This window comes from Lissotriton vulgaris, chromosome 2_1 (assembly GCF_964263255.1).
Source record: "Lissotriton vulgaris chromosome 2_1, aLisVul1.2, whole genome shotgun sequence".
Taxonomy (NCBI): Eukaryota; Metazoa; Chordata; class Amphibia; order Caudata; family Salamandridae; genus Lissotriton; species Lissotriton vulgaris.
The window spans coordinates 610,501,717-610,528,975 of NC_141687.1; the positions used below are offsets into that span (position 1 = coordinate 610,501,717).

Consider the following 27,259-nt stretch of genomic DNA (forward strand, 5'->3'; position numbering starts at 1 on the left):
GGAATTCGTTATTTACCATGCAATAATATTACATGGTAAATAACGAATTCTTAGGGGCCTGTGGCACTGTTTGGGGTGACTCCTCTCTTGGCAGGAAACCCCTATTCATGCTTTTAGCGCCAGAGTTTGTAGCTAATTATCGTGCGGCCGCTATTTTTCCTCCTTATGGCGCTCGAGTTAGCGCACTAGTGGTCCAGTATCTTCACAGGCTCAGTTGCCGCGGATTGAGCATTCGGCTCACCGTATTTAAATCTCTCTCCCGTCTCCGTTTATACTGCATCCGGCCCGTGGAGGCGAGGGGAGGTGCTCGGACGTGTTCCGTTTTTGAGATGAGCTGCGCCCATTTTCAGGTATGGGGGGAGATTTTGTGTTCTGACATTTTGGCAGACTGCCCTCGTTATATATTTCCGAGTCGTAGCATTTCTATTTACTTTTCAGGCCAGTACAGATCTTTCGCCTTCATATCTGCTGATTTAATTGCCGCTAGACTCCATGCGAGTGAAGCACTCACCCCGCATTACTCCAGGTATGCCCCGCCTTTCACCGCACTTTTATCTTTCTGTCATGGCGGCCATTATTTTACTTTCACTAGACCCTTTCTGCATTAAGGGCGATACTCACCTGCGGGTTATTATTTGGCTAGTTGTGATGTGATCACCTGCACGACGGGCTCTTTTTAACAGCACAGAGCCTTATTTGTATTGCTATCCCTATTTAGATATTGTGGTCGACCGCTTGAGTGCCCGAGCCACAGTCCTGCGCCCGCACAGTCATTGAAGCACATACGCTGAGGTGCCCTGGACCCCAATCTAGTCTGTACCCTGCACACTGTTCAAGGTAAGCATTATCTGCTCCCCCTCTTTTTCAGAATGTGAGGGTGACTTTGAGTTTAGCTGCTCATATTATTCTTTCCTCCTAGCAGCGAAGAGAGTTATGTTTTCGCACTAGGTTTAGACCTATAGCTCAGCGGGTCCTTACCGCGAACAAGAGTGCTTCAATTTATGCAATTCTCCTCTGCCTATTTTTACAGTTTTCGACCCACTATCTGAATCCAATTCCTGTCCTTGCTTCATTTCTCGGAGCCTCTAAAGGCCTTTCCATCTCACTAATATCCTCCCGATAGCATCGTTGGAGGCACCATTGATGCGGGTCTTATGGTATGCCCCGAGCAGGACCTTTATCTTCATTGTTTGTATTTCTTTTCCTGCCTGGTATATTGCTCTGATTGTCCTTGGGCAATTTTGGATTCTATCCACTCTTGTTTATTCTGGTGATGGTTCTTTGCACACTGTTGTGCTGGTTGTTCTCACGCGGGGTGTAAGGTATTAATTGAAGTCACCACCACTTTACTTGTTCATATTTGCGCATGCACGAAGGGTGGTTTTGGTTGTTCCGTGTATATGTGTGTGTGGATTCTGCCTTGCCCGAGATCATGACCAGTTTTATTTTTTATTGTGTATAAATCTTGACGCTATTCCTTTTCTGCCCACAGAGATGCTTCGCCAGCCACGATTATGACTAGGACACTTGTCTATGACTGGGTGTTCGGATCTTGAGAGACCGTGCTAATTATTATGGGCCAGACGTATCAAGGCTTTTGCGACTCGCAAAGGCCAAAATTCGCAGAATTTCGGCCTTTGCGTCTCGCAAACAGCCTTTTTGTATTTTTTCATATGTATGAAAAAATCGCAATTTAAGGAATCGCAATAATTTGCGTTTCCTTATTTTGCCATAGTATTTAAGGAATCGCAAATTTTGTGATTCCTTAAATGATATGTATGTAACATTTTGAAATTGCGATTTTGTGTTAAGAAATCGCAAATTGCCACCAACATGTAGTTGGTGGTAAATTGCTATTTCTTTTAAAAATGCCCTATTTGGCATTTGTAAGGGTGGCATGTGAGGCACATACATGCCCATAGGGCATGTATGTGCGCCACATGCACACACATGTAAATTTCAGGGGTGCAGCAGGGTGTCTTTGAGACACCCCTGCACCCTTGAAATAATTCTCAAATTGCGATTAGCTAATTGCGAATTCGCAATTTGAGAATTATTGCACTATCATTCCTATGGGCCTCCTGGCCCATAGGAATGCATTGGCAATTATTCTTTATTTGCGAATTCCCAAAATGCGAATTCGCAAATAAAGAATAATAAGGAATCGCTAAAAAATAGCAATTTTGTACATACATTCCATTTTGCGATTTCTAGATAGCCATTCGCAAATAAATCGCTATTTAGAAATCGCAAATCGGAATCTTGATACATCTGGCCCTATATCTGTATTCTGCGCCCTGATGAAGGAAGCTTTTATTGGCACTGTTCCGAAACGCGCGTCGGGGCTTTTCCTGGATGTTTGATTGATTGCCGTCTTTGCTAGAGTGTGTATGTAGTGGTTTTGGAATGATTTTGTTTTTGATTGGATGAGTGATTGAATTGTGTGCCAATTTTTTACTGCCCCATGTGTTCCTAGGCTGATATAATGTTGTTTATGTGTGTCCTCCTAAGAAAATGTTATACACTAATGCGATAAGGAAAGGTATTGTGTATTGACTGTAATGATTTATATCTGATATATATTTTTCTATGTGAATAATAATAAAGAAATATATTTGACACTATTTAGCTGCTCCGAGGGCGTTTCCTGCATTGTTGGAATTTTTTCCTTTCATGTTGTTTGATTACTTTCTCGCCCTGGCGGGTTGTTCCCCTCTTATCCGGTTTAGGTTTCAGGGTCCCTCTTTTGTTTTTTGCATTGTTACCGGGCACTTTGCAGTGAGGGTTTTGTAGTTTCCTTTCCTGGGCATCGGAGTAAGGCAGAGTTGAATGTGAGTAAGGGTCCCATGAGACCAATGCTTGATGGGAAAAACTTGGTGTGCTATTTTTCTTCTTAATTGTGTCTTTGGGAAACCTTTTACTTCTTATTTTGTTGTTGTTCCCTGTTTGTGTGTTGTTGTTATATTTCGATTTTTTGTTTCACTATGGATGCCATCAAAACCTTTGGGTTTAGCGAAGAGGATTTCAATCGGTTATTAGGGCCATCCACATCTTCAGAGCAACCTTTCTCACTGAATAGAGGATCCAATGACGAATGGCTCAAACTTCTCAATTTGAAAAAGAAAGCTAGAACGACAGCGTCCCATGCGAACTTTATGATCCAATATTTGAAAGCAGGAGTTATACTTAATGGTCTCTGTATTAGAAACATCCCAGGATTATTTGTAGAAATTCGTCGATTCCTTGAAAGATGGTCCCTCATCGCTAATCGATGTTCCAGAGACCTAATGTTATTGATTATCGAGACAGCTCGAGAGGTGGTTGTAGAACTTTTGAAGGAAATAACTGAGATTGAGGAATCTCTCCTCAAAAATGATGCGGTTGGGGATGCGAAACGGAATTTGGAGGAAATTAACCTGGAGCTTGACTCCTTTAGTGACTATATTGTAAAAAGGAAAACCAACAAATTAAAAAAAGATATCCGGTATTTCTCAGAGGAAAGGGTATACCCATACCTTAATGCCCAATACTACTCTGCCCGGGATGCAAGTCAACAAGGGGACCAACAATATTGGTCCAATACACAAATCGGGACCTTCTCCAACACCTCAGAATCAGACAATGAAGGGGGCTCTGCTTCCAACGACAATTTTTCTAACAGACGTACTAACTATGACGGCCCCCAAAGACCAAATCATTTTTTAGGGAACCGCCAGGGCACGCCCCGTGTCAGGTTCAGACCTCAGGAAAGGGGACGGTTTCAACAGACAGGTTACCAACAGACAGAGAATCCACCTCGTTTTCTGGAGACAAGGCGAAACCAGTATTGGAGGGAGTAAAAACATCCAATAACTCTTCCCTTATCCCTATCTTTAATCTGTCCAAAAAACCTTTGCAGAAAAACACCATTGATCTGTTATCGCGTGAACTTTCTTTTGTTTTGTTTTTCCTAGTACTCCCTTTAATGCTTTTGAATTGAATAAAGATGTTCAGGCCTTCTTCCGTAAGATAAGGTTAAAAAAATTATTTTGTGGTAGAGAAATGGAAACAACCAACAATATATCTGGTTTCCGACCTCCATCAGTCTTTACACCAACCCTTGATCAGGTTGGCCCAGAAGTGGGCATTTTTGAAAAGATAGTCTGTGCTAAAATCCAAAGCATGACTAAATTTGTTCCGAAACCTGCCTATAATATGAGCTATGATGAATATCAAGCACTTAAAAAGTTGTCCGCTGACCGCACCCTCACTGTGAAACCCAGCGATAAGGGGGGCGGAATTGCGGTCCTTGATAGTGTAGACTACAAGTAACAAATTCTCTCTATGCTTAACAATCCTGAACATTACCCCAAGGTTCTGTCATATCCTTCGAGGAGAATTATGACTGAAATCTCTGATGTCACTCTAGGTGCTCTACAGCGTGGCTCCATTTGTGACCAGGAATTTGATTTCCTCAATAAAACCTTCTTCAAAGTCCCGGTCCTATATGGACTCCCAAAAATGCATAAAACCTTGTCTACTCCACCATATAGACCCATTGTTTCTACGATTGGGTCACTCACGGAACCGCTGTCCAAATTTGTGGACGCTTGCCTCTCGCCGATTGTCTGCCGCCTCATGCCTATGTCCGAGATACAGGTCACTTGATCAGCAAGATTGAGGGTCTGGATTTTAATACCAATACGGATATACCTGTCTCAATGGACATTGAGGCATTATATTCAAACATCCCTCAGGAAGGCGCACTAGAGGCAGTTAAAAAGATGCTCAATGACTGAGATTGCCCTTCAGAAAAATTATTTGTTTTGGAATGTCTAGCCATTGTGCTCAAGGAGAAGTACTTTGAGTTTGATACGGTCATTTACCAGCAAGTGTTGGGCATCAGTATGGGTGCTGCCTGTGCCCCTAATGTAGCTAATGTCTACATGGGCGCCTTTGAGGAAAGGTTTATTTATAACGAGATTTCCACTTTCTACGAAAATGTCACCAATTACAATCGTTTCATTGACGACATCTTTTTTATTTGGCGAGGTCCACAGGAACAACTTAATGAATTTATCCTTTGAATAAATTTGTGTGATCCACACTTAAAATTCAGTGCTAACAGCAGCTCATCCAAGATTGAATTTTTTGATGTGTGGATTCAAGCTATAAATAGCCACATCGAGGTCTACACCAAGCCCACGGCTCGAAACACCCTTCTGCTCTACGACAGTTTTCATCCGCGGAGCCAGAGAAACAGCATACCATTCAGTTAGTTTCTGCGGCTCCGCTGTAACTGCACAGATATGAGCAATTTTGAATTACATGCCACACAACTGAAAACGAAATTCCTGAATAGGGGTTACCCTAATAGACTGATTAGGGACTCCTACAAAATAGCCAAATACTTTGATCGGGAGGCACTCCTGAACCCTAAAGAAACAAATGAGGGCCATAAACTCGTCGTTGTTACGACACATTCTAATTTCAATGAGAAATTTAGATACATTATTAATTCCCTATGGTATCTCTTGAATATGGACAAAACTGCTGATAAATTGGAAAAACCCATTTTTGCGTTTCGGCGCAATAAAAATCTTAGGAATGTGTTAGTCAGGGCGTCCCTGGCGGACTGTCCTGTCGCTAGTCAGAGAAGCATTACCGGTGCCAACTCCATCACCGGTAGCAATAGATGTGGGGATGCCATGCCTGGGACAATGTCCTTACGATCTCTGAACGGAATTGGGGCAAGAGAAAAATCCAATTTAAAGAGATGACTAATTGTCGGACTAGTAATGTCATTTATCTGCGCCTTTGTCCATGCTCTAAGGGCTATGTAGGAGAGACAGGGAGGGAGTTCAGGACACGGTTTTCCGAACACACATCATGTATCAGAAACCTACATATGGGGGCCCCCTTGGTTGCCCATTGGAAGGCTTCGAAACATTCAGTGGAGGACCTTAAATGGCTTATACTCGAACGTGTCAATTGCCCGAAAAATGGGAACATTGACGTCCTTAGAGGCAGAAGGGAAGTGTTTTTTTTTTTTTTTCGAGAGACGGCTGTCTCTGGACTTAAAGAGCAGGTCCCTTGGGAAAATGCCATTCTGTAGAGACTTAAGTGTCTGTTCTCGAATTTTCCCCTTTTTTACTGCCATTCTGGGACTTCTGTATCTTTGGTGTGTTTCTGCAAATTTTCTTGTTTTGCATACTTATATTTTTCAATTATATTTTTAAGGTGTACCACACTCCTTGTTGTGGTATGGGCACTTTTTCAAGTATTCTTTCCTTATTTTTGTTTTTTACCCATCTTTCTGTGTGTGCTCGGCAGGGACCGATAAACCATGCCAGTATTTCTTCTTTGTCTATGAAATCCTTTTGATAAGGAACCCGATTGCTATCCCGGTTACCTTCCTATTTTTCCATTCTGGGTTGTTTTTAAAAAAAAAAAAAATTTTTTGGGGTGTGACTCCTCTCTTGGCAGGGAACCCCTATTCATGCTTTCAGCGCCAGAGTTTGTAGCTAATTATCGTGCGGCCGCCATTTTTCCTCCTTATGGCGCTCGAGGTAGCGCACTAGTGGTCCAGTATCTTCACGCTCTTAGGTGCCGCGGATTGAGCATTTGGCTCACTGTATTTAAATCTCTCTCCCGTCTCCGTTTATACTGCATCCGGTGTGTGGAGGCGAGGGGAGGTGCTCGGACGTGTTCCGTCTTTGAGATGAGCTGCCCCCATTTTTAGGTATGGGGGAGATTTTGTGTTCTGACATTTTGGCAGACTACCCTCGTTATATATTTCCGAGTCATAGCATTTCTATTTACTTTTCAGGCAGGTACAGATCTTTCGCCTTCATATCTGCTGATTTAATTGCCGCTAGACTCCTTGCGAGTACAGCACTCTCCCCGCATTACTCCAGGTATGCCCCGCCTTTCACCGCACTTTTATCTTTCTGTCATGGCGGCCATTATTTTACTTTTACCAGACCCTTTCTGCATTAAGGGCGATACTCACCTGCGGGTTAATATTTGGCAAGTTGTGATGTGATTACCTGCACGACGGGCTCTTTTTAACAGCACAGAGCCTTATTTGTATTGCTATCCCTATTTAGATACTGTGGTCGACCGCTTGAGTGCCCGAGCCACAGTTCTGCGCCCGACGAAGCACAGTCTTTGAAGCACATACGCTGAGGTGCCCTGGACCCCAATCTAGTTCTGTACCCTGCACACTGTTGAAGGTAAGCATTATCTGCTCCCCCTCTTTTTCGGAATGTCAGTTTACTAGAGGACTAAGTGTGAGGGTGACTTTGAGTTTAGCTGCTCATATTATTCTTTCCTCCTAGCAGTGAAGAGAGTTATGTTTTCGCACTAGGTTTAGACCTATAGCTCAGCGGGTCCTTACCACGAGCAAGAGTGCTTCCATTTATGCACTTCTCCTCTGCCTATTTTTACAGTTTTCGACCCACTATCTGAATCCAATTCCTGTCCTTGCTTCATTTCTCGGAGCCTCTGAGGGCCTTTCCATCTCATTAATATCCTCCCGATAGCATCGTTGGAGGCACCATTGATGCGGATCTTACGGTATGCCCCGAGCAGGTCCTTTATCTTCATTGTTTGTATTTCTTTTCCTGCCTGGTATATTGCTCTGATTGTCCTTGGGCAATTTTGGATATATCCACTCTTGTTTATTCTGGTGATGGTTCTTTGCACACTGTTGTGCTGGTTGTTCTCACGTGGGATGTAAGGTATTAATTAAAGTCACCACCACTTTACTTGTACATATTTGCGCTTGCACGAAGGGTGGTTTTGGTTATTCCATGTATATGTGTGTGTGGATTCTGCCTTGCCCGAGATCATGACTTGTTTTATTTTTTATTGTGTATATATCTTGACGCTATTCCTTTTCCGCCCACAGAGATGCTTCGCCAGCCACGATTATGACTAGGACACTTGTCTATGACTGGGTGTTCGGATCTTGAGAGACCGTGCTAATTATTATATCTGTATTCTGCGCCCTGATGAAGGAAGCTTTTATTGGCACTGTTCCGAAACGCGCGTCGGTGCTTTTCCTGGATGTTTGATGGATTGCCGTCTTTGCTTGAGTGTGTATGTGTGTAGTGGTTTTGGAATGATTTCGTGTTTGATTGGATGAGTGATTGAATTGTGTGCCAATTTTTTACTGCCCCATGTGTTCCTAGGCTGATATAATGTTTTTTATGTGTGTCCTCCTAAGAAAATTTTATACACTAATGCGATAAGGAAAGGTAGTGTGTATTGACTGTAATGATTTATATCTGATATATTTTTCTATGTGAATAATAATAAAGAAATATATTTGACACTATTTAGCTGCTCTGTGGGCGTTTCCTGCATTGTTGGAATTTTTTCCTTTCATTATTGGGAACTCCCCTTTCATGTTGTTTGATTACTTTCTCGCCCTGGCGGGTTGTTCCCCTCTTATCCTGTTTAGGTTTCAGGGTCCCTCTTTTGTTTTTTTCACTGTTTGCAGTGCCACCTACATATAGATTTACCGATTCGGTAAAGTTACGAATCAGTATTTTACAGAATCGGTAAATTTACAGATTCTGTAAATTTACCGATTCTGTAAAATTTAGGCCCCCTACATCTCAATCACCAAATACCGGTCGGTAACGGCCGAAATTGGCCCTTATATCCTTTCTGCCTGCAACCAGGCGGTGCCAAACAAAAAAATATTGACACGCACACCCACAGAAGTAAAAACCTTATTGGATGTGGAGATCATTGACAACTCGTTTGCTGATTTTAGTGCTAGGAGAAATGCTGTCTTTGAAGAGATGAATCTAAGTGTGTTTCAGCCGCTGGTTCACAGGAAGGTTGCATTAATTGGCTGAGGACAGTGTTGAGCTCCAGAGGAACCAGAGGGCGCCGTACAGGTGGAAATGCACTGAAAAGTCCTATCATAAATTGCTTTATATTTGTTGGGAGGACAGAGTAGATAAATCTTGATACTACAGATGGACTCTTACTGAAGAATATTTAAGTCCACTCTTAACCAGATCCAACTAGTATTGGAATATTTGATGCAGTTGTATTTGAATTGTATGAAAGTCTTTGGTCTTGCACCAGACATAGAAATGCTTTCATTTGGTATTCTAAGCTTTTGTAGTTGCCAGAGCAGTCTTGCAATAGATACAAGTAGCCGAACTCTAAGTGGTCAGGTACCACATTGCCAGATTCAGTGACTTGCGGTTGTGGTGCTGTTTCTGTCTGTAGTCTCTGGATTGGTGTCTGGAGTGCAGTTTTGGAGAAATGGCATGATGTGTTGACAGCCGCGGGAGTTTGTTGTACCAGTATTGGTGCGGCTCTATGCTAGAGCACCTGAGAACAGAGTGCAATGAACCACCATCACCTACTTCAAAATCCTGGTGATGAGGCGTAACAGAGGAAAGACGCAAGCAGATTGAAAGGGCATTTTCAATGATCCCCCGATGTCTAAATCTGATCTCGAAGTACTGGCATATCCTGTTGCTCAGCATGAAGAAGGGGTCAATTATGGAGTAACTCTTTTGCCAGAATATGTATTCAACTTGGTCCTGGTGTACTTCAAACGCAGTCTGGCAGCTGCTGAGTGCATCTGCCTATGTTTTGGCGGTCAGCAGGTGTTCCATGGCAATATGGATCTTGCGATAAGTGGTCCTGACCCATTGTAGTGGAGTCTCTTCTGAGAGAGGTCAAAACCATGCTTCCCTTGCTTGGCAATGTAGAACAAAGAAGCTGTATTGTCCGTTTTGAGAAGCACTGCCTGACCTATTCATTTTGGGAGGAAGACATGAAAGTCTAATCATATGGCCAAGGGCTCTAATACTTGGATGTGGAAAATCTTTTCTGCATTTGACCAAAGGCATCTGGTTTTAGTTCTTGCAGGTATGTTCCCCAGCCACCCATTGACGCATATGTTATCAGCACAACTGTTTCTGTTAAAGGGTGAAGAAAGAACGGCTTTTAGATTTGTTGAGTTTCTCCACCACAACAGTGCTGGTTTCAGTTGTCTTGTGTCGTGGACAATTTAGTCCCATGAGCGGTCAACTCTTTGTTCAGATCTTGCTGGCTGGTCTCATCAGAAGCCTGAAAAAACAGGAAGAGGCCTATACAGGATGACAGTAGGTCTGACAGGGGCTTGCACTGACAGACAAACTGCTTGTAGTTCTTTTGCTTTCTGGAGATGGAAAAGCCCTTCCGAAAGTGAGTGTCCCAGGAAATGAGTTTACATGTGGGGCTCTAAAGATGATTTCTACTTGTTCAGCGTGAGACCCAAGTTCTCAAAGAGCTTGATACAGGCTGTCAAAGAAGCCTTTGCCTCCTCTTTTGATAAAGCTTTGACGAGACAGTCATTCAAGTAAAACAATCCTTTGTTACCCTGAGGAAGGCAGCTACTGGTGAAAAGCACTTGGTAAAAATCTGAGTCTGAAAGCGACTTCTGATCAGGAATCCAATTTTCTTTGTTAAAAACCCACTCATAGAGTTGATTTTGAAAAATGCAAAAATTGGGCTCATTTATCAAAACCTTCTCCTAGGCCTGCCGGATGACCTCTCCCTTCAAAATGCTAAATGGGATAACAAATTGGGACAGTCAGGAACAGACATTACGCAGTCACTAGAGTTAGCTAACTTGGTTTTAACATGTGGGAGCCTTCGCTCTCAATCATTCATAGCTGCAATGGACCTTTATTATACCCTGGCTAAAATCTCCAAATGGGGGGGAATGGTGGGCATAGCTGTCCTAGATGTGGCTTAGCCGCTGCTAGCGACATACATGTTTTTCAGCTGCCCTAAACTCTATGTATTTATTCAAGAAGTCCAAACATTTATTAACCTCAGCCTTAAAATATCAGTGGTCCTATCCCCTGAAGTGGTAATATCGGGTTGTGAATCAAATACGGCGGACCATAGACCTAGTCACACCTCAGCTCTAATATTTATAGCAATGTCAGTAATGCGTTTACGCATCACATCTGAGTGGATCAGCCCAGCTCCTCCTACTTTTGTAAACTGGAGAGCCAGGATAATTGCCCTGCACAATCTAGAATCTGCAGTGTTTATGCAGGGAGGCAAGAGGAGGCGGGAGAGGGGGCTGCGAATTTGGGCACCTTTTGTTCAGTGGCAGAACAATTGATTTACTGACTTGGTTCACTGTACTGCCTAAGAGCTTCACTGCCGGGTGCACTGTTGGAGCTCCCTAATTTCTTTTGTCTGTAACTCTAGCCCTCTGTCTCTGTTAGTCTACTCTTTAAGAATGTAAATTCATACTAAAAATTATGTGGTTGGTTGTTATGATACACTTAAATGCTTTGTAATGTAATGCACTATTTAGCTGAATAAAAAAAAAAAAAGGAAGGCAGCTACTGGTGAAAAGCACTTGCTGAAAATCTGAGTCTGAAATGGAGCGCCTTGTATTGGTAATGTTGCTCTGCCACAGAAAAACAGAGATATTTTCTGTGCTTTCGGTGGATGGTTCTATGGAAATCTGTGAGCCGAAGACCCTAGGACGCCATGTAGTCTCCTTTCTAGATATTCAGGCGGACTTTGTGAAGTGTAATCATCAGGACGGATTTTTTTTAGATACTTGGTTCAGTTGTCTGACGGCAAGCATTGGTCTCCATTGTCCCATCTTTCTTATCAAAATGAATCTGTAGTAAAATCCATGGTTTCTTTGGGATTTGAAGACCTTTTTCCTTGCTTACTTTAGGAGGAGAATCTCCTGTCTCAGATGGAGATTATGTTCCTTCTTAGGTGGAAAGACAGGGGTTCTTTGGATAAATTCTAATGTATGACCTTTGCAGATAAGCTATCTCACCCATGTGTCCGATGTTATGGACTCCCATGCGGGGGCATAAAGGGAAACTTTTCTACCCACTTTGCGATGAAATGAGGGGTAAAGGTGGTGAGTCAAGAACTTATTGGTTCTTGTTGGAGTGTGATTGGGAGGAAATCCTCTTTCCCCCATATTAACTTCCATATCCCTCCCTTTGATTTTGGTTGGAGATGTATCCCAGATCCTAGCTCAGTTGTCTTTGAGGACCGCCATACTATTTGGACCCTCTCCTGTGTGCTTGGATCTATATGAACCATGAAAAAATGGATGAACCATATCTACGGTACTGTAAAAGACTTGGGGCCAGATGTAGATGGCCCTTTACCGGCCGGTAACGGACGATTTCGGCCGTTACCGACCGGTAAATGGGTTTTTGGGATGTAGGGGGCCAATTTTACTGAATCTGTAAATTTACCGAATCAGTAAATTTACCGATTCGGTAAAATACTGAATCGGTATTTTTACTGATTCGGTAACTTCTAGATGTAGGTGGGACTAAAGGCCTTTCAGAATCAATATTTTACCACCGAATCCAATTGGGTGGTAAAATACCGAATCCAGGTGTGCATGCACATGTGTGCATACACACTTATGCCATGTGACAGAAAGACATGCCCTTAGGGCATGTCTGTGTGCCACATGGCACACATGCCTGTATTTGGAGTGCTAAAGGGTGTCAAAGTGACACCCCCTGCACCCTTGCTGAATCGGTATTTACCGAATCGGTAAATACCGATTCAGTAATGCCCATTGATTCCTATGGGCTTCAATGCCCATAGGAATCAATGGGCATTACCGAATCGGTATTTACAGAATCTGTAAATACCGAATCTCAACGCTTTGGTATTTACCGATTCTGTAATACCTACATCCCCCCCTCTATTTTACCACTTCTTAAATACCGAATCAGTAAAATTCAGTATTTAAGAAGTGGTAAAATAAAATTACCTACATCTAGGCCCTAGTGCGTTTGCCATGACTGTGTCCATTTTGAAACCTTGAAGAGCTTCACCCACATATTTTATAAACAGGGTGAGGTCCTTGATAGGCAAATGCAGGAATTTTGTCTGAACCTGAATTCGAAAGGCTGTGGATCTTCACTAACCGTTTCTTTTTAAAACAGCTCCCCTTGCAAGCTGGCAAAAGCCTGCATTTAAGGCGTCCACTGTTGCATCAAAGACGGCTGCTGAAGTAAATTCCTCCTCCTTGAGGATAGCTTTAGCAGCCTCTTTGTTATTCTAAGGGATGAGGATGAGTAATGGTGCAATGTAATGCCACATTTGGCAGTCATAACATCCCAACATTACCCGAGTTTTAGCCACTTAAATAGAAGCTGCTGCTATTGAACTAATTCTTCGACCCAGATGATCAATAGCTCTGTTATTCCTGTCTGGAGGATCAGAGAAAGGTGAAATGATGTTCTAAGACCTCCTCTGAACAGCCAATGTTATCAGTGAGTCCAGCTTTAGATGGTCAGTGTGACATGCTGATGTGGTATCACCACAGGATTGGTAGCAGGTATTTTCATTAGATGTAGCCCTTTGGACCTGAGAAAATCCAGGATTGATATGGATTATAAAGATTTTAGTTATTGTTCCTTAAAGTAATAAAGGAGACGTTGTTCTACTGATGTCATTTGCAGGTTGAGCTTTTTGGCAGATGCTTTCATTAAGGAGTGAAAACGGGATATATCACCTGATGAATCCAGTGGATTGTACCAAATATACATGGGGTTTGCCCAAGTAATCCTCCACCATCTGGCTGTAAATATGAAAACCAAAAAGAGTAATGTAGAGGAACAAACATACTAAACATTCAAAACAGGGTACATTCAATTACTCCTATATATTGGTGCAATGTCCCATCAAATGCACATATAATTCAATCAGGTCACATCCCACGCTTATTCCAGGTCATAACCACAATTTATTTGAATAATTTTATGTATCAACTTTGAACAGAACCATAAAACACATATACATAATATACATTCACAAAACAAATATGCAAAATTACACAAACCAAGAATTGTCGTTTCCTAAGCCCCAAATTTTACAAAAAAACGTGTCCGTTCCTTAAGTACAATGCGATCCACTGTGAGGTAATCCTTTTGCACATTAGAAGTACCCCATCCACCTCAAAACAACTTTTGCTGTGTGCATGTCTGTTATTACATTTTATTCAATATTCAACTGATTCCTCTTTCTGAAATTGTCAAATCCAGTGGATTGGACAGGTTATTATCTATCTTTGGATTGCTAAAGTAATTTTCTTCATTAGTGAATCTGTTATCTCCTTGTGGAAGTTCCCCTTCCTCCTTATCTATAGCCAAATACATAGAATTATCACTATCTTTGTCATCCTCCATGTCCTCAGAAGTTGGAGCGACAAGACATCTATTAAGTGGCCAGGAATATGGCTCCCTTGAAGTTGGAGGAAGCGGTGGGTGTGCAGGTAAGTGAGGGGATGGCAAGGGGTCAGATGAAGGTGGGATTGGTACAGCAGATAGAGTTTTACCCGCAGAACGTTGTGAAGTAATCTTTGGAAAGTTTCCATGATGTGTTGTAAAGTAGACATAATCAGAGGCACTTGGATCACCTCTGGCTCTCTACTGTATTGAGGAGGTATGTGGGAGCATGGATTATGAGGATCCTAATATTGCTGGTATCCATTTTCATGGTAAAGCTCCTCCTCGCCCATTCTATTCTGAATAAATCCAGTATATAGCGTACACCCAATTATGATAGACTGTATGCTGTGTCTGATGCTGGGTTGCTGACATCCTCTTCCTTTGTTTCCAAGAATTTGGGAAGGTAGAGAATAAAGATTTGTTACCCTTAAAGGTTAAAACACAGGTGCAGTAAATACTGTTGTCGACGTCCAATGTGTTAATGTCAACAGTTCTGCGTCAACTGCATTGTTGATGTACTCATCATCATTGCTGGGGATGTTGCTGCTGATATTGCTGTTGACATCGTTGTTGATAATGCTGTTGTTGAAGTCGTCAACTGGTTCGACTCCAACATCGTCGTCAAAGCCACCAGAACTGTCAATGGCAGTAGGGGAGACATACATGGTGCTGCCGTCAATGGTATTATTGACATGAGGTCTTTTTGAAGTTTTCTTAAGAGTTTCCTGTTAATTTTTTTCTTTTCATTAGCAAGATGGCCATTTTGTGAATTACATTTTTGCCCAGTTTAGAGAATCTGCTTTTCTGGAGTGTTTTCCAGCTTAAAGTTTATGTTGTGAGGCGGTGGAGCAAGAGCTGTCCCAAATAAGCCAAATTTAAGAAAGTGAACGAGTCTCCTTTTCAGAGCTGCCTTCGTGGAAGTGCTTGGCAGGACACTTCACTGAAATTTTCTCTAAGGAAGAGGCATCCCCCTTTGCAGGAGGGAAGTATTATTTCTTCAACAAATATAGAGCCAACCCCCTCTTTATGTCTTTTAGAGCCTTTAAAATAAAGTTTTATAAGTCATAGTGTGAAACCTTGTGAGTAGGATAAAGGCAAACAAAAAAAATAAACATCTATGTGTATTGTCTGTGTAAGTATTCTAGCCACAAGAGGAACAGGATTTGAAGAGTCAATTTTTCTCTCTGTTCGACATAGTGACAGTTAACAGGAGAGTGAACTGTGTCCCTGGACCTGAAAAAAGCAAATTTCCCTAAAAATAACTCACAGTACTGTGGCTGCTGGAGATGAGGCTACTTATATATCAGTAGTTTAGATTGTTTAGAATGAGGTGGATGTGCTACTAAACAAACACTGTTGTTGAAGCCTATGGACATTTTAATACTCTCTGCTGTTATTTATATATACACACACACACACACAGGAGAATCCCAGTCTGGTGATGCGGAACGATTCAAGCATGCAAATATATGAAAGATTTCCATGTTGTAGAAATTACCAAACAGACCCTCCATGACCTTCAAAAAGTTAAATTAATTAAAGATAGGTTGGTAAAGAGTGAATTCAAAGAAGAAATCCAAGAGGATTCATGGTTGAGAAAACTGGGCTTTTTCTGCTGTTCAAAATGCAAAATATGTAAACATGGTCTAAATAAAACCCCATTAAATACGTCTAAAAATGGAAAGGACACTTTTAAGATCAGAAAGCATATAAAATGTAAACGTGATTATACAATAAATGTGTTATAAGGTCCATGTAACAAATTGCAAGCATTCTTCCCCTCATCTTTTGTGTGTTTGATGTATTGTCCTAAGTGGTACTGGCATGCTCAGACGTGGCTCCTGTTTTCACTGTGCCACAGGAACCAAGCTACACCCAACTGAAGATCCCCAATTAGAACAAAACCAATCTTGGGTTGTTTGTGTTCTGGGTCAGGGAGGAGCAGGCCTGGCAGTTTGGGCTAGACTGTTCCTTTTGGAGCAGGGTCAAGACTGACATGATGAGTAAAGGAATGATGGGCTAGAATGCTATCCTGACCCAGTAGTTAGACTAATTGCAAACACTCCTCCCATCACCTTTTTGTTTGTTTCATGTAACAAATACTACATAGGAAGTATCACTCTGCAGATGCACAAGAGGATCTTGCATCAAGGAATCATTAATAATGTTGTGGTTTATCTGATTTCAAGAAACCTTCGTGCCTCAGATAGAAGGCAAACAAAAGGATCTTAAATAATTTTCCAAAGATAGATTAATATTCGGTTAATGAAACAGTGATTTTCTCTGAGAAGTATGGAATCAAGATATATCATAATATTTAATATGAGGGACAATCTGTCCTAAAAATGGATGACATATATGTACATCTTGGCTAAATCCCCTCCTTTAACTAATGTTATCTGTTCCTTTTTTCAACTTGCCTTTTTTTTTCAAGAATGTAAAAACTCCTTCGTGTCTTAACTTTTCAGATGTATCTCTTTAGATCAGGAAGAGCACACACTGATACTATCTAGGGCTGTTCATCCTAGGGGAAGAAAGGCCCTGTTTTTGGTTTTTCTTTACTCAAACAATTATATTGCTATGCGGGACAGTCTATAGATCAAATATGTAATTAGAATATGCCCCTTTTGCTGTGACTTTTGTGGTAAATTCTTATCATACGAAGTACATTAATGCATTGTTTGGAAATGTAGCTATCCTTTTTACCGCAAAAAGGGTGCTTGTTTATAAACAATAGTATTTTTTGATTTCTATGATAACATCTGCAAGGTAGAATACTGCCCAGTGTGGCTGTATTTGCTAAACGCTGTAATCATCCTGTCCTACTGCAACTTAAGCATTAATGTTACAATCAATATCAGCAGATCACATGAAGGTTAATTGCTGCAAAATGAAAAAGTATGCATAAGTGTGATAGTATTTCTTCCATTTCTATAATAATGAATTCCGATCAATGTGAAGATTTTTACAGTCTCTAATTTTTAAATCCTTAAATGAAGGGAAAATTGTCATCTAAACTCTTTTTTTTCAATAGAAAATAATTAGCATTATTGTCTATCACCAATATGATAGTCATGCAACTTGATCACAGCGGTTCTGGGACAGCCGTACTCGTGAACGGTTTACGACCACCGCCACCCCTGCAGGTCCGCACTCTCTATTAGGAGTGTGGCAGTCAGAGCATCACAGGACCGCTGCCACCACCACCACCCAGGATCCTGTGGTGGAGCGGATTAGAGGCCAAAATTGCAGATGTGCTGGTACTGGCACAGCTGAGAAAATTATGTCCTACCTTTCCACCAGAAAGGTAGGGAAAGGGGCCCCCTACAGGGCTCCTGGGCAAATCTGCCCTTGGCGGTGGGTGCAGAGGGCACAAGATGTACCCCCCACAAGTCCATGCTCGTGCGTGCACTTTTTGGCATGCACGACATGGGGGATGCCACACAGAGCACACAACGTGGGAGCGGTCCCATGGCGGCAGCATGACTGTCGGCTGTAATCCTCAGCCAAAGCATGCTGCTGCAGTGAGACCACCGCTACACCGTCAGCCTGCCCTGGATTCTAACTGGAATCCGGCAGGCAGGTGCACCATGGGCTTGGCGGTCCTCCTGTGGGTGAAACAATGGCGTTCCTACAGGAGGACCGCCAAACTCATAATCAGGCTCTAGGAATTTTGTCTCTATTTATTTTTTTTATTATAAGACACTGTTTGTATTGTGCAAGGAACTGGGAATGGCAAGTCTTACATGAGTAAGACTTGTTTACAGCCGTGACGTGTTGGACCCAATGTCAAACTGATGGAATGTAAATAAATGGAGCATCAGCACTTTGCCTTGAGTGCCAGTGTCTGTTTTTTTTTTTCTACTGGCCGCATCAGTTACATGGAATTAGTGGATTTAGTGATACCTGGCTTTGCTGGAACCCACTCTAATCGGATGCTGACTCAAAATTGCCACTAACTTTAAATACATTATTTTTTAAGTTAAAAGTAATTTCATTTCGAATATTTTAATTTAAAGAGGTTAATATAAATAGAAATAAACATTACAGTGATATTTATTAAGATGTTTATTTACTTATTTACAATATATTTTATCATATGGGAATATGGTTTTTAGATAATGTTTTTTCGGCGCTGTACGGGGGTTTTAGAGTTTAAAGATGGCTAGAGGTTTTAATGGTTCAGGAATGGGTAGTGTATTCTGGTAAGCAAGGAGCTTTTAGGGTTCAGGGATGGTGCTGTATACGGATAGTAAGGAGAGTTGGAGATTAAGGGAAGGGTTCTGCATATGGTAGTAAGGACTTGTATGGCTCATGGTTGGGAACTAAGCAGTTTTTAGGGCCCAGGCATGAGTGACAAGGTACATTACACGCAATTTAAAAATTACAAACATTATAGATCTATATTCATTTAAATGTATAAAAATGTATAAATATTTTTCAATTTAATTACGTGTTTAATAATGTTATTTAATAAAGTACTACTAAATATATTCTAAAATACTAATAATGTAACAGTATATTTAATTTTGAATATTTTCTTTGCTATTTTTTTAAATGACTGATAATATTGTTAATTTAAAACTAACATTAATAATACTTTTAATTAAATTCCTTATTTTTATTTAATATAATGGCAATTTAAAAACCCATCCCTTTTCGCAAACTTCTGACTGTCTCAAAACACAATCCACCCCGTGAATCTAAATACTCTCTCCTACCCGTAACCACTACCCATCCCAGAGCCCTAAAAACTCTTTACTACCCCTACACGTTACCCATCAATGAGCTCTAAAAACTCCTTACTTCACTAAACTATACTACATTCACCAAAGAACAATAACTCCTTGCCACCCTATAGACTACCCATCCTTGAACCTTTAAAACGCTTTGGTACCTCTGGGCTAAATATGGTCAGAAGTAACAGTTACCGACTTACCTCTGAAGTAAAGTACTCCAGATGTAACACCACACTGTAAATATAATCTCTAATTAACTCAACACAAGGATTACTGCAGTAGAACATCCAAATAACAACTGATATTCAATAAAAGAGACAGATTTCAATTTGGTAAGTATAGGCACAAACTGAATGCTTAGCCCCACTCACTATGGTAGTGGGATTGGTCCTGAGAACTCGGTTCATATAAACTGATGTTAGATTATAGGGTAAATGGGAAAATCCTGAAATCTGAAACAATTGACAATAAAGCAATTCAAGACAAACAAGGGGGTTAAGAAATTGGGATTTGTAAAACAGGATTTCATTGTTTGTCATGGTAGGTGAATGAGTGTTGGTGATTAATGTTTTCATGTTGGAGGGTGTGAATAATTGATACTGGAGTACAATTATTATAGAGGATAAAAAAGCTATGAGAAAATGTTGCATTACTTCAAAACTGGATCTGACCTACCTTTGATTCAGCAGGCCAGATCTTGTCCACATACTCCCACACAGCCTCTGGCAAAATACAACTCTGAGCCTCTATCACTTCTGGTAAAGCCTGAAAATAACAAAGGTGAAAGCCAACTGGGTAATCTCACAGACAACTACATTTACCTCTCACAGCAAATTCAAACCATTTATCAGTATGTCTATTTAACTTCCCACAGCCAACTCCATTCACTTCTCGCAGAGAGCATAAATGATTGTACCGCGTCACTCTAAACCCTACAAGATAATTCCACTCAGCTCTAACAGCAAATTGAAATCACGGACAATGTCACATTCATATCTTACAGGGAAATTTCACTCTCATCTCGCAGTGAATATATATCATCGCTGTGTCAGACTCATCTCTGAACGTCCCTTCCATTTACTGCAAATGCAATCATTACTCCATGTGTCACACTGAATTCACAGAGAATTCAACTAACTTCTCCCAGCCAATTCCATTCCTCTTGTCTTTCAGTATATCATAATCATTTCTGAAAACAAACTTCAATTCTCATAGAGAGTTGCTCGCACCTCACAGAGCTTGTCCTACCAACCTCAACTAACATCTTAGGGCCTGATTACAAAGTCAGGAGGACATTGCAGTCTAGGGACCGACCAACCTCCGGTCGGCGGTCTCGACACCGCTATTACAATGCGACCGCACCATGTGTATTTTTGTATTGGAGCTTGTGCTGCAGCCGTAAACCGACTGCAGCACAAGCTCCCATACAGAAATGGCAGTTTCTGTTAATCCATGCACCGAGTGGCAGGCACCTGAAGGTGCTTGCCACGCGGTGCAGGGATTACCAGGGGCCCCATAGGTGCTACCTCGGCCCACGACCAGAGGCTGAGGATGAATGGAGGACCTGCGAGGGGCACCTAAAGTCAGTTTCCGACAGGCTTTACATGTCGATAATCTCAACATGGAAACTCTGTCAGAAACCAACATCGTAATCCCAAAGGCAGAAACAATGTCCTTTGGGATTACAGTGAGGCCTCCAGCTGACCGACCGGCTCCATGAGCCTATCGGAATCCAGCCGGTTTCACTTTCGACCGCCCGCATTGTAATGTGGCGGTCGAAAGTTAAACCTATGATGTCAGTCTGAACGTCTCCAACCGCAGGTATTAGGCTTTCTGATCAGCACCATATTAGGGCCCAATGTCTCAGAGTTAGCCCTCCTAACCTAAAACAGAAAGCCCTCCAGTTTTCACAAGAGTTGCAATGACTACACAGCTAGTCAATCATTTCACTCAGGGCTTCCAACTTACCCACAAAGAGGAACACAAACAAAGAATCTCATTTGCCTCAAAGGAATGAATCTTACTCATATATCTCCCAGGGAATCTCACTCATCTCTCACAAAGAATCTCACTCTTCCATCACTGCAACTTCCACTCACCAATGATGCCAAGTACTGCATCTCTCACAGTCTCACTAGTGTCTTATAAACAATCCCACTTAGCTCACTTGAAGAGACCAAGTGGTTCGGAAAGCAAATATTCGCTCATCACAGTGCCCAGTCTGCATGCAAAAAAGGGAGACAGTGCTGCATTGAACTAAAACAAAAAGTTGTTCCTTGTGCAGACAAACAAGTTGCTTGCCTACTGTAAAGCTCTTACTGGTGAACGCTCTACTTAACCAGAGATTCCTCACTTTTTTTTATTCCTCATTGAGTTAGACTTGATCTGGACGTGAGAAACTGCTACTCGTGCCAATAGGGGTTGTAGGTGACTCTCATGCTGTCAAACACCATGCAATACATATACAACGCATCATCTACAACAAATACAACGAGATTTAATAAACCTTGCACTGCATTGTGACCATCCTGTGTGCGCGCTTCCTTGGATCTTTTGGTGAATTACTTGACTGGCTGGCTTCACTGGCACAGTGCACCACCTTTCTATGGGCCCAGGGCTTTGGAAGGAGCAAACTCATGATTGGAGATATATATATATATATATATATATATATATATATATATATATATATATATATATATATATATATATATATATATACACACATATATATACACACATATAATATATTATATCATATTGGTGCTCTCCACTGAGTAGTTATAGTTAGGGCCATGTTTAGATATGAAATGCATTTTTGGTTCGCTAATAACTAAGGCGCCAGTTGGCAAATTTTCATGAAACTTTTTTTACAAGTACTACTTTTTGACTAATGTATGCATTGAAAGGTTTGGGGTAATCCATCAAACGGAGAGACGGTAGAGAAGAAGGGATGGGTGTCCATATTGTGTGTTACACATTCCATTTTCTATAGGAATTTTAGACAACACTACAGCCCAAACAGCAGAATGGATTTATGCCAAATTCAGCAAAAAGGTAGATAAAGGTTCAGCAAAAAGTGCTTTTTGTGATATTGTGAAAATCCATTCAACAGTTTTGAGTAACTAGCGGTTTAGATTATTTTATATTCATGCCACGAAAGATCCGCAGAGCCAAAAGATTTCATGGAACGATCTGATTGGCTACCACCACATCAACAACCATGTGAGGGCATCCATTTTAGGACTTCAGACTCAGTTCTGTGTCCTTTAAAAAAAGCATTAAAAAAAACCATAGGCTCCTGTGATAGTATTTAAACCCCCTCACCCTTAGGTTGATCAGGGCTTGGGTAAATATTCCAATGGGGGGGAGGGGTGTGCAGCCCCCTCCCCAAACCTTTACAAGGCCCCTGGGACTCCATCCCTCAGGGCTGATGTAAAAATTAGTGGAGTGCGGCCCGATCTCCAAGCCTTACTAGGCCCCGGGGAGCCCAACCCCCTGGGGCTGAATTCCATATGAAATGGGGAGGGTGCTGCACTCCTTCTCACCCTGAGCCTTATTAGGTCACTAGCACCCCATCTCCTAGGCTGAAATCCAGATTAAAAGGCGAGGGTCCCATTGCTTCCCACTCTGAGGCTTATTAGGTGCAGGGGATCCCAATCACCAGTACAAAATTGCACAAAATAGGGGACATGCTCGCAACTGTGTGTCCCAGGAAGCCAACCCCGAGAACACAGCAAGTTCCCTATCTGCACCAGAGCTTGCAGGGAATATTATCTTTGCTCCCACCTCGCCAGAGCATTTTAGATCTCCTGCCAGGTGGGAGCAGACATGCCTTGGCTGCCTGCAGGAGTGCTGGCAGGGAAGGCATGTCTGCTCCCATCCCGGCAGGAGATTTACAAATGCTCCTGATGGGTGAGAGCAGACTTCCAGCAGGGAAACAGATATTGCTACCACCAAGAAGAGCAATCAAGAACAGCTGCTCCCATCGGGTGGAGCAATGCCGTCTTCTGGCCCCCCAAAGACCCCAAGTAGTGGTTTGTAGGTGCCCCAGGCGGGCACTGGGTCACCCACCTTTGTCCCCATGCAATGGGCTCCCCGGACCCAGGAGTCATGGGAATTGGAGGGCCGCGTGGCCCTTCTCCTTTTTTTGTAACATGGCCCATTTGAGATGTCATCAGTGATGTCATCAGTGTTGTCACTGACCATGTCATGAGTGATGTAATATGTGTGGTCATAAGCAGTGCATTGCGAGGGCATAAGTTATAGCTAGGTCTGGTAAATATAATTGCTGAGTTCCTATGGTTTTGCGCAAGTGAAATCTATATATAGTCCCTGTAACCTTTGATTATTTCAGTTAATTTATAAGGTTTTTTAAATTTTATTTCCTAACAATAATGTCCCTGTAACCTTTGGTTTTCTTAAATGAATTTCTATGTTTTTTTAACTAATAAGAGTAGTGGAGAAAGGTACTGTTGGCCCAGACTGACCCAAAGGAGCCAAGGGGACTTCATACCCCAACCAGCAATGCGCCAGGAAGTGCGTTTGCAGAGTGGTGGTGGATGGGGGGCGATCCTCCAATTACCTCTCAGCAATACATGTAACAGGAGGTGTTCCTGGCCCCTCAGGGGCCTCAGGAGCCAAGGGAAATTCATCCCCCAACCAATAGTGACTTCCCAGGCCAGTCTTTTTGGACATTTTTGGTTTATTAGGGGAGTCGGGCCAAGTGGCTCCCCCACCCCCAGGCTGATTCTGGCCCGTGGGCCTCATCCCCCCAGGGCCAGGACTTTTTATAATGCCTCCCTGGCCCATTTTGGCCCGCAGACCCCATCCACAGGGCCTACCTGTAATATGGAAGGGGGTCGCGTGGCCCCCCTCCCTGGGCTGTTTTCGGTCCTGTGGTCCCCATCCCCAGGGACAAGCCTCTTTATTCTGGGTGTCCTGGTCTCACCCAGGGCACCCAATAACCTCTGTTGGGGACCACGGGGGGAGCCTTCAGGCCCCCGCAGTCCTTGCCGGCTCCCCACCTCCTGTGGGAACCAGCACTGCTTTGACACACGGGGAGCTGCTGAACATGTGTGTCATAGCAATTGAATCTGTTTCCCTGCCCCGAAACAGAAACCTCAGGTCTCAGCAAGTGGGAACGATTTACAGTTCCCACTGACTGACAGACGAGGGTTTGCTCTGACTTGATAGGAGCTGTCAAAGCTCCCGAAAAGTCAGAGCAAACTGCTATCGCCCAAGGGAGGGCAACCTGGGACAAAGCAGAAGCCAGACCTGGGGCGGTGGTGGTCACCAGGGCCATTATTGGCTCCAGGAAGGGAGCCCGCACGGCCCCCTCCTTTCTTCTATTTGCCCTGGGTAAGTGGTGGTCCCCGGGAATTTTCAAAAGGCCCAGGGAGGTAAAGATCCCCGATGCTCCGTAGATGAGGGGGGGATTAATTTACTTTGCTTGCCCCAGGGAGGTGGCAGTCCTTCAAAGCTTTTATAAAGATTTGGAGGGGGAGCATGCTCCCCCTCCTTTATCTCGATAATGCCCACATCCCCTCTGGATCTGGCCTGCCTGGGAGCTTTTTTTGTTTTTCAATTTTGCAGCAGATCCACCCGCGATTTCAAAGCAAAATTGATTTTAAAAACATTTAACCCTCAGCTGGGTCCCTGTGGGAGTCCATAACCAGTTCAAAGGGGTCAGAGAAATCCTACCTTGCCCCCCTTTCTTTATTTTTTACATTTTTTGTGGGACTAAGCTCAAGTTGAGTCCCAAGATGGCAGCCAACACTTTCTGGTTGCAGTGTTGGGAGCCAATCATATTACAGCAAGGGGACTGTCGGATCCGCGTAGGATCAGCGTCCCTATATATCCAAATTTGTTTTCCAGTTAATACTTCCAAAATAATGAACGAGTTTACACAAAATCACAAATAGCACGATATGCGTACCAAGATCTAGCCTCTTGCCAAATTTGGTGTAATTAAGTTTAGCGGTTCGGGCTGTAGTCGTGTTCAACGGTTGATTGGGAATTAAAATGGGGACACACGTTTTGGGACCTTCCTTTTTTCTCGTCCCTGCTACACGTAACTCCCCAAACCTTTCCAGACACCATCTGAAGTAAAAGGCACAATTTTCGGGATTCATCAATCGGCGTCAAAGATATAGGCAATTGAAAATTACTTTTTTGATAGAAACTAGGTCATAACTATAATTACTTACCGGCGACCGCCAGTAGGCAATATATATATTTTATAAAACAATATACGTCTATTATTTTGCACATCCCCCCCCACAAAATATAATAATAGAAACTCTGTAAGAAATAGTCAAAGACGCAGTTTAATAAAACATTTTTAAATTAATCAATTTATTAACATTTTATTAATGGTTATATATTAATATTAATGCACAAGTTACTTCCCTTAGGTAACGCCTTATCTGGTACAGACACGATCAAGCCGCAGATTCCTTACCGTTTGAATTTCCCAGGCATCAGACTGGATGCAGAAGATTTTTCTTCGAGCAAAATCCCTGCACGTCAGTAGGTGGTGTTGGTTGGCTCTGTGTGAGTTCATCGGCAGCGTCTGCGCTGTTGCGATGTGCGCATCACCTATATAGACACCACCTTGGGACGCTGATGTCAGTTACTTTTCAAGACTCTCCACGTCAGAAGCGCAAAGCCATGAAGTGCACTGACACTGGTGTGTTTCTGAACAACGAGGGCTCTGAAAAAGATCAACCCTGACACTAGAAACCTGCCCGCAGTGCAAGGGGGATGGGAAGTTCGGTAAGGAATCTGCAGCTAGATCATGTCTCTACCAGATAAAGCGTTACCGAAGGTAAGTAAATTGTCCATCTGATAGACATCTAGCCACAGATTCATTACCTTTAAATAGCTACCCAAGCAATCCCATCCCTGAAGGAGAGACTGTGTACAAAATTTAGACCAGAAGTCCTACAGGACAGAGTGGACAGAAATACCACCCCAGCGGACTTAACAGTCCAGGCAGTAGTGCCTGGTAAATATGTGCAAGGATGCCCATGAAGCTACCTGACAAAGGTTGAGAATTGGAACTCCACATTGCTATGCTGTGGTAGCAGCCTTAGCTCTGGTGGAATGAGTCCTTAGACCTTCAAGAGGCTGCTTTTTGGCCACGGCATAGCAAATGTTAATGCAGAGGACGACCAATCGCAAGATAGTCCTCTTCTGCACCACACAACCGTTCTTCATTCTAACGTACCCACACGAAGAGTTGGTCGCCCACCGGGAACTCTTTATTGTGGTCAAGGTAGAAGGAAAAGGCTCTTTTTTGGGTCCAGACAATGGAGTTACTCTTCTTCTTTAGAGGGGTGCAGAGGAGAGTAGAAAGTGGGCAAGGGGACAGATTGCCCCACATGAAATGGTGTTACTACTTTAGGGAGAAAAGAGGCCCTTGTGTGAAGCACCAATTTATCTGGGAATATTGACATGTAAGGAGGCTAGGATGACAAAGTCTGCAATGCGCTCACCCTCCTGGCAGAAGTGATTGCCCCTAAAAAGGCTATTTTCTTGGTAAGAAGCCGAAGAGAGCAGTTGTGCAGTTTCAAATGGAGCACACATCAGGAAATAAGAACCACATTAAGGGGCCACTGAGACATAATGAAAAGTGAAGGTGGAAACATGTGTACAAAGCCTTTGAGGAATCTATTTACAATAGGAGATTCACATGATGAAGGTTAAAAGGCAGACAGTCCAAAAAGGTACCCCTTGAGAGTGCCTAGTGCAGAGCCCTGCTGCGCAAGGGTCAAAATAAAAATAAAAATTTGAGAGAGGGAAGCAGAGGATCAATAAACCATTCTGTACAATATTTTACAAATTTGTTCCACCAGCAAGCATACACTTCTTGGTGAGGGCCGCCTGGCTGCCAAAAAAATAGGGCAAACTTCAGGACGAAAGTTGAATGCTATCAACTGCCACCGCTCAATCTCCATGCAAGAATGCGTAGAGTTGACAAGTTCAATGGGAGGACCATCCCCTGCTGCTGCAACAGAAGATCCTCCCAAAGGCCCAGCCTGATCAGAGGATCGATGCTCACTTAGAGAAACTCAGATAACAGACTCTCCTTGCCCAGTCCGGAGCCACAAGAATGACTTAGCCCTGGTCTCTCCTGATCTTCTTGAGCTGAGGAGTGGTATGGGCAGCAAAGCATTTAGGAGGCCTGAGCTGCACTTGAGACCAAAATTTCTCCGAGCAAGAGCCATTTTGGAAACGCCATTGCGCAAAACTGCTGACATTGAGTATTCTCGGCCA

General features: G+C 42.7%; 1 protein-coding gene and 1 long non-coding RNA gene across 3 annotated transcripts in view; one reads left to right on the forward strand and one right to left on the reverse strand.

The window, feature by feature from the left end:
* SPOCD1 (SPOC domain containing 1) overlaps positions 1-27,259 on the reverse strand; it is a 1,145,204-nt gene that overhangs the window by 140,719 nt on the left and 977,226 nt on the right. For both annotated transcript variants that reach the window (XM_086958641.1, XM_086958642.1), the window contains exon 13: positions 19,655-19,744. In XM_086958641.1, coding sequence (XP_086814767.1) covers positions 19,655-19,744 — 90 coding nt within the window. The remainder of the gene's footprint in view (positions 1-19,654; positions 19,745-27,259) is intronic.
* On the forward strand, positions 7,134-7,964 carry LOC147730826 (uncharacterized). The gene is made up of 3 exons (XR_015308609.1): positions 7,134-7,214; positions 7,431-7,557; positions 7,892-7,964. It is a non-coding gene; the product is annotated as an uncharacterized LOC147730826 (long non-coding RNA).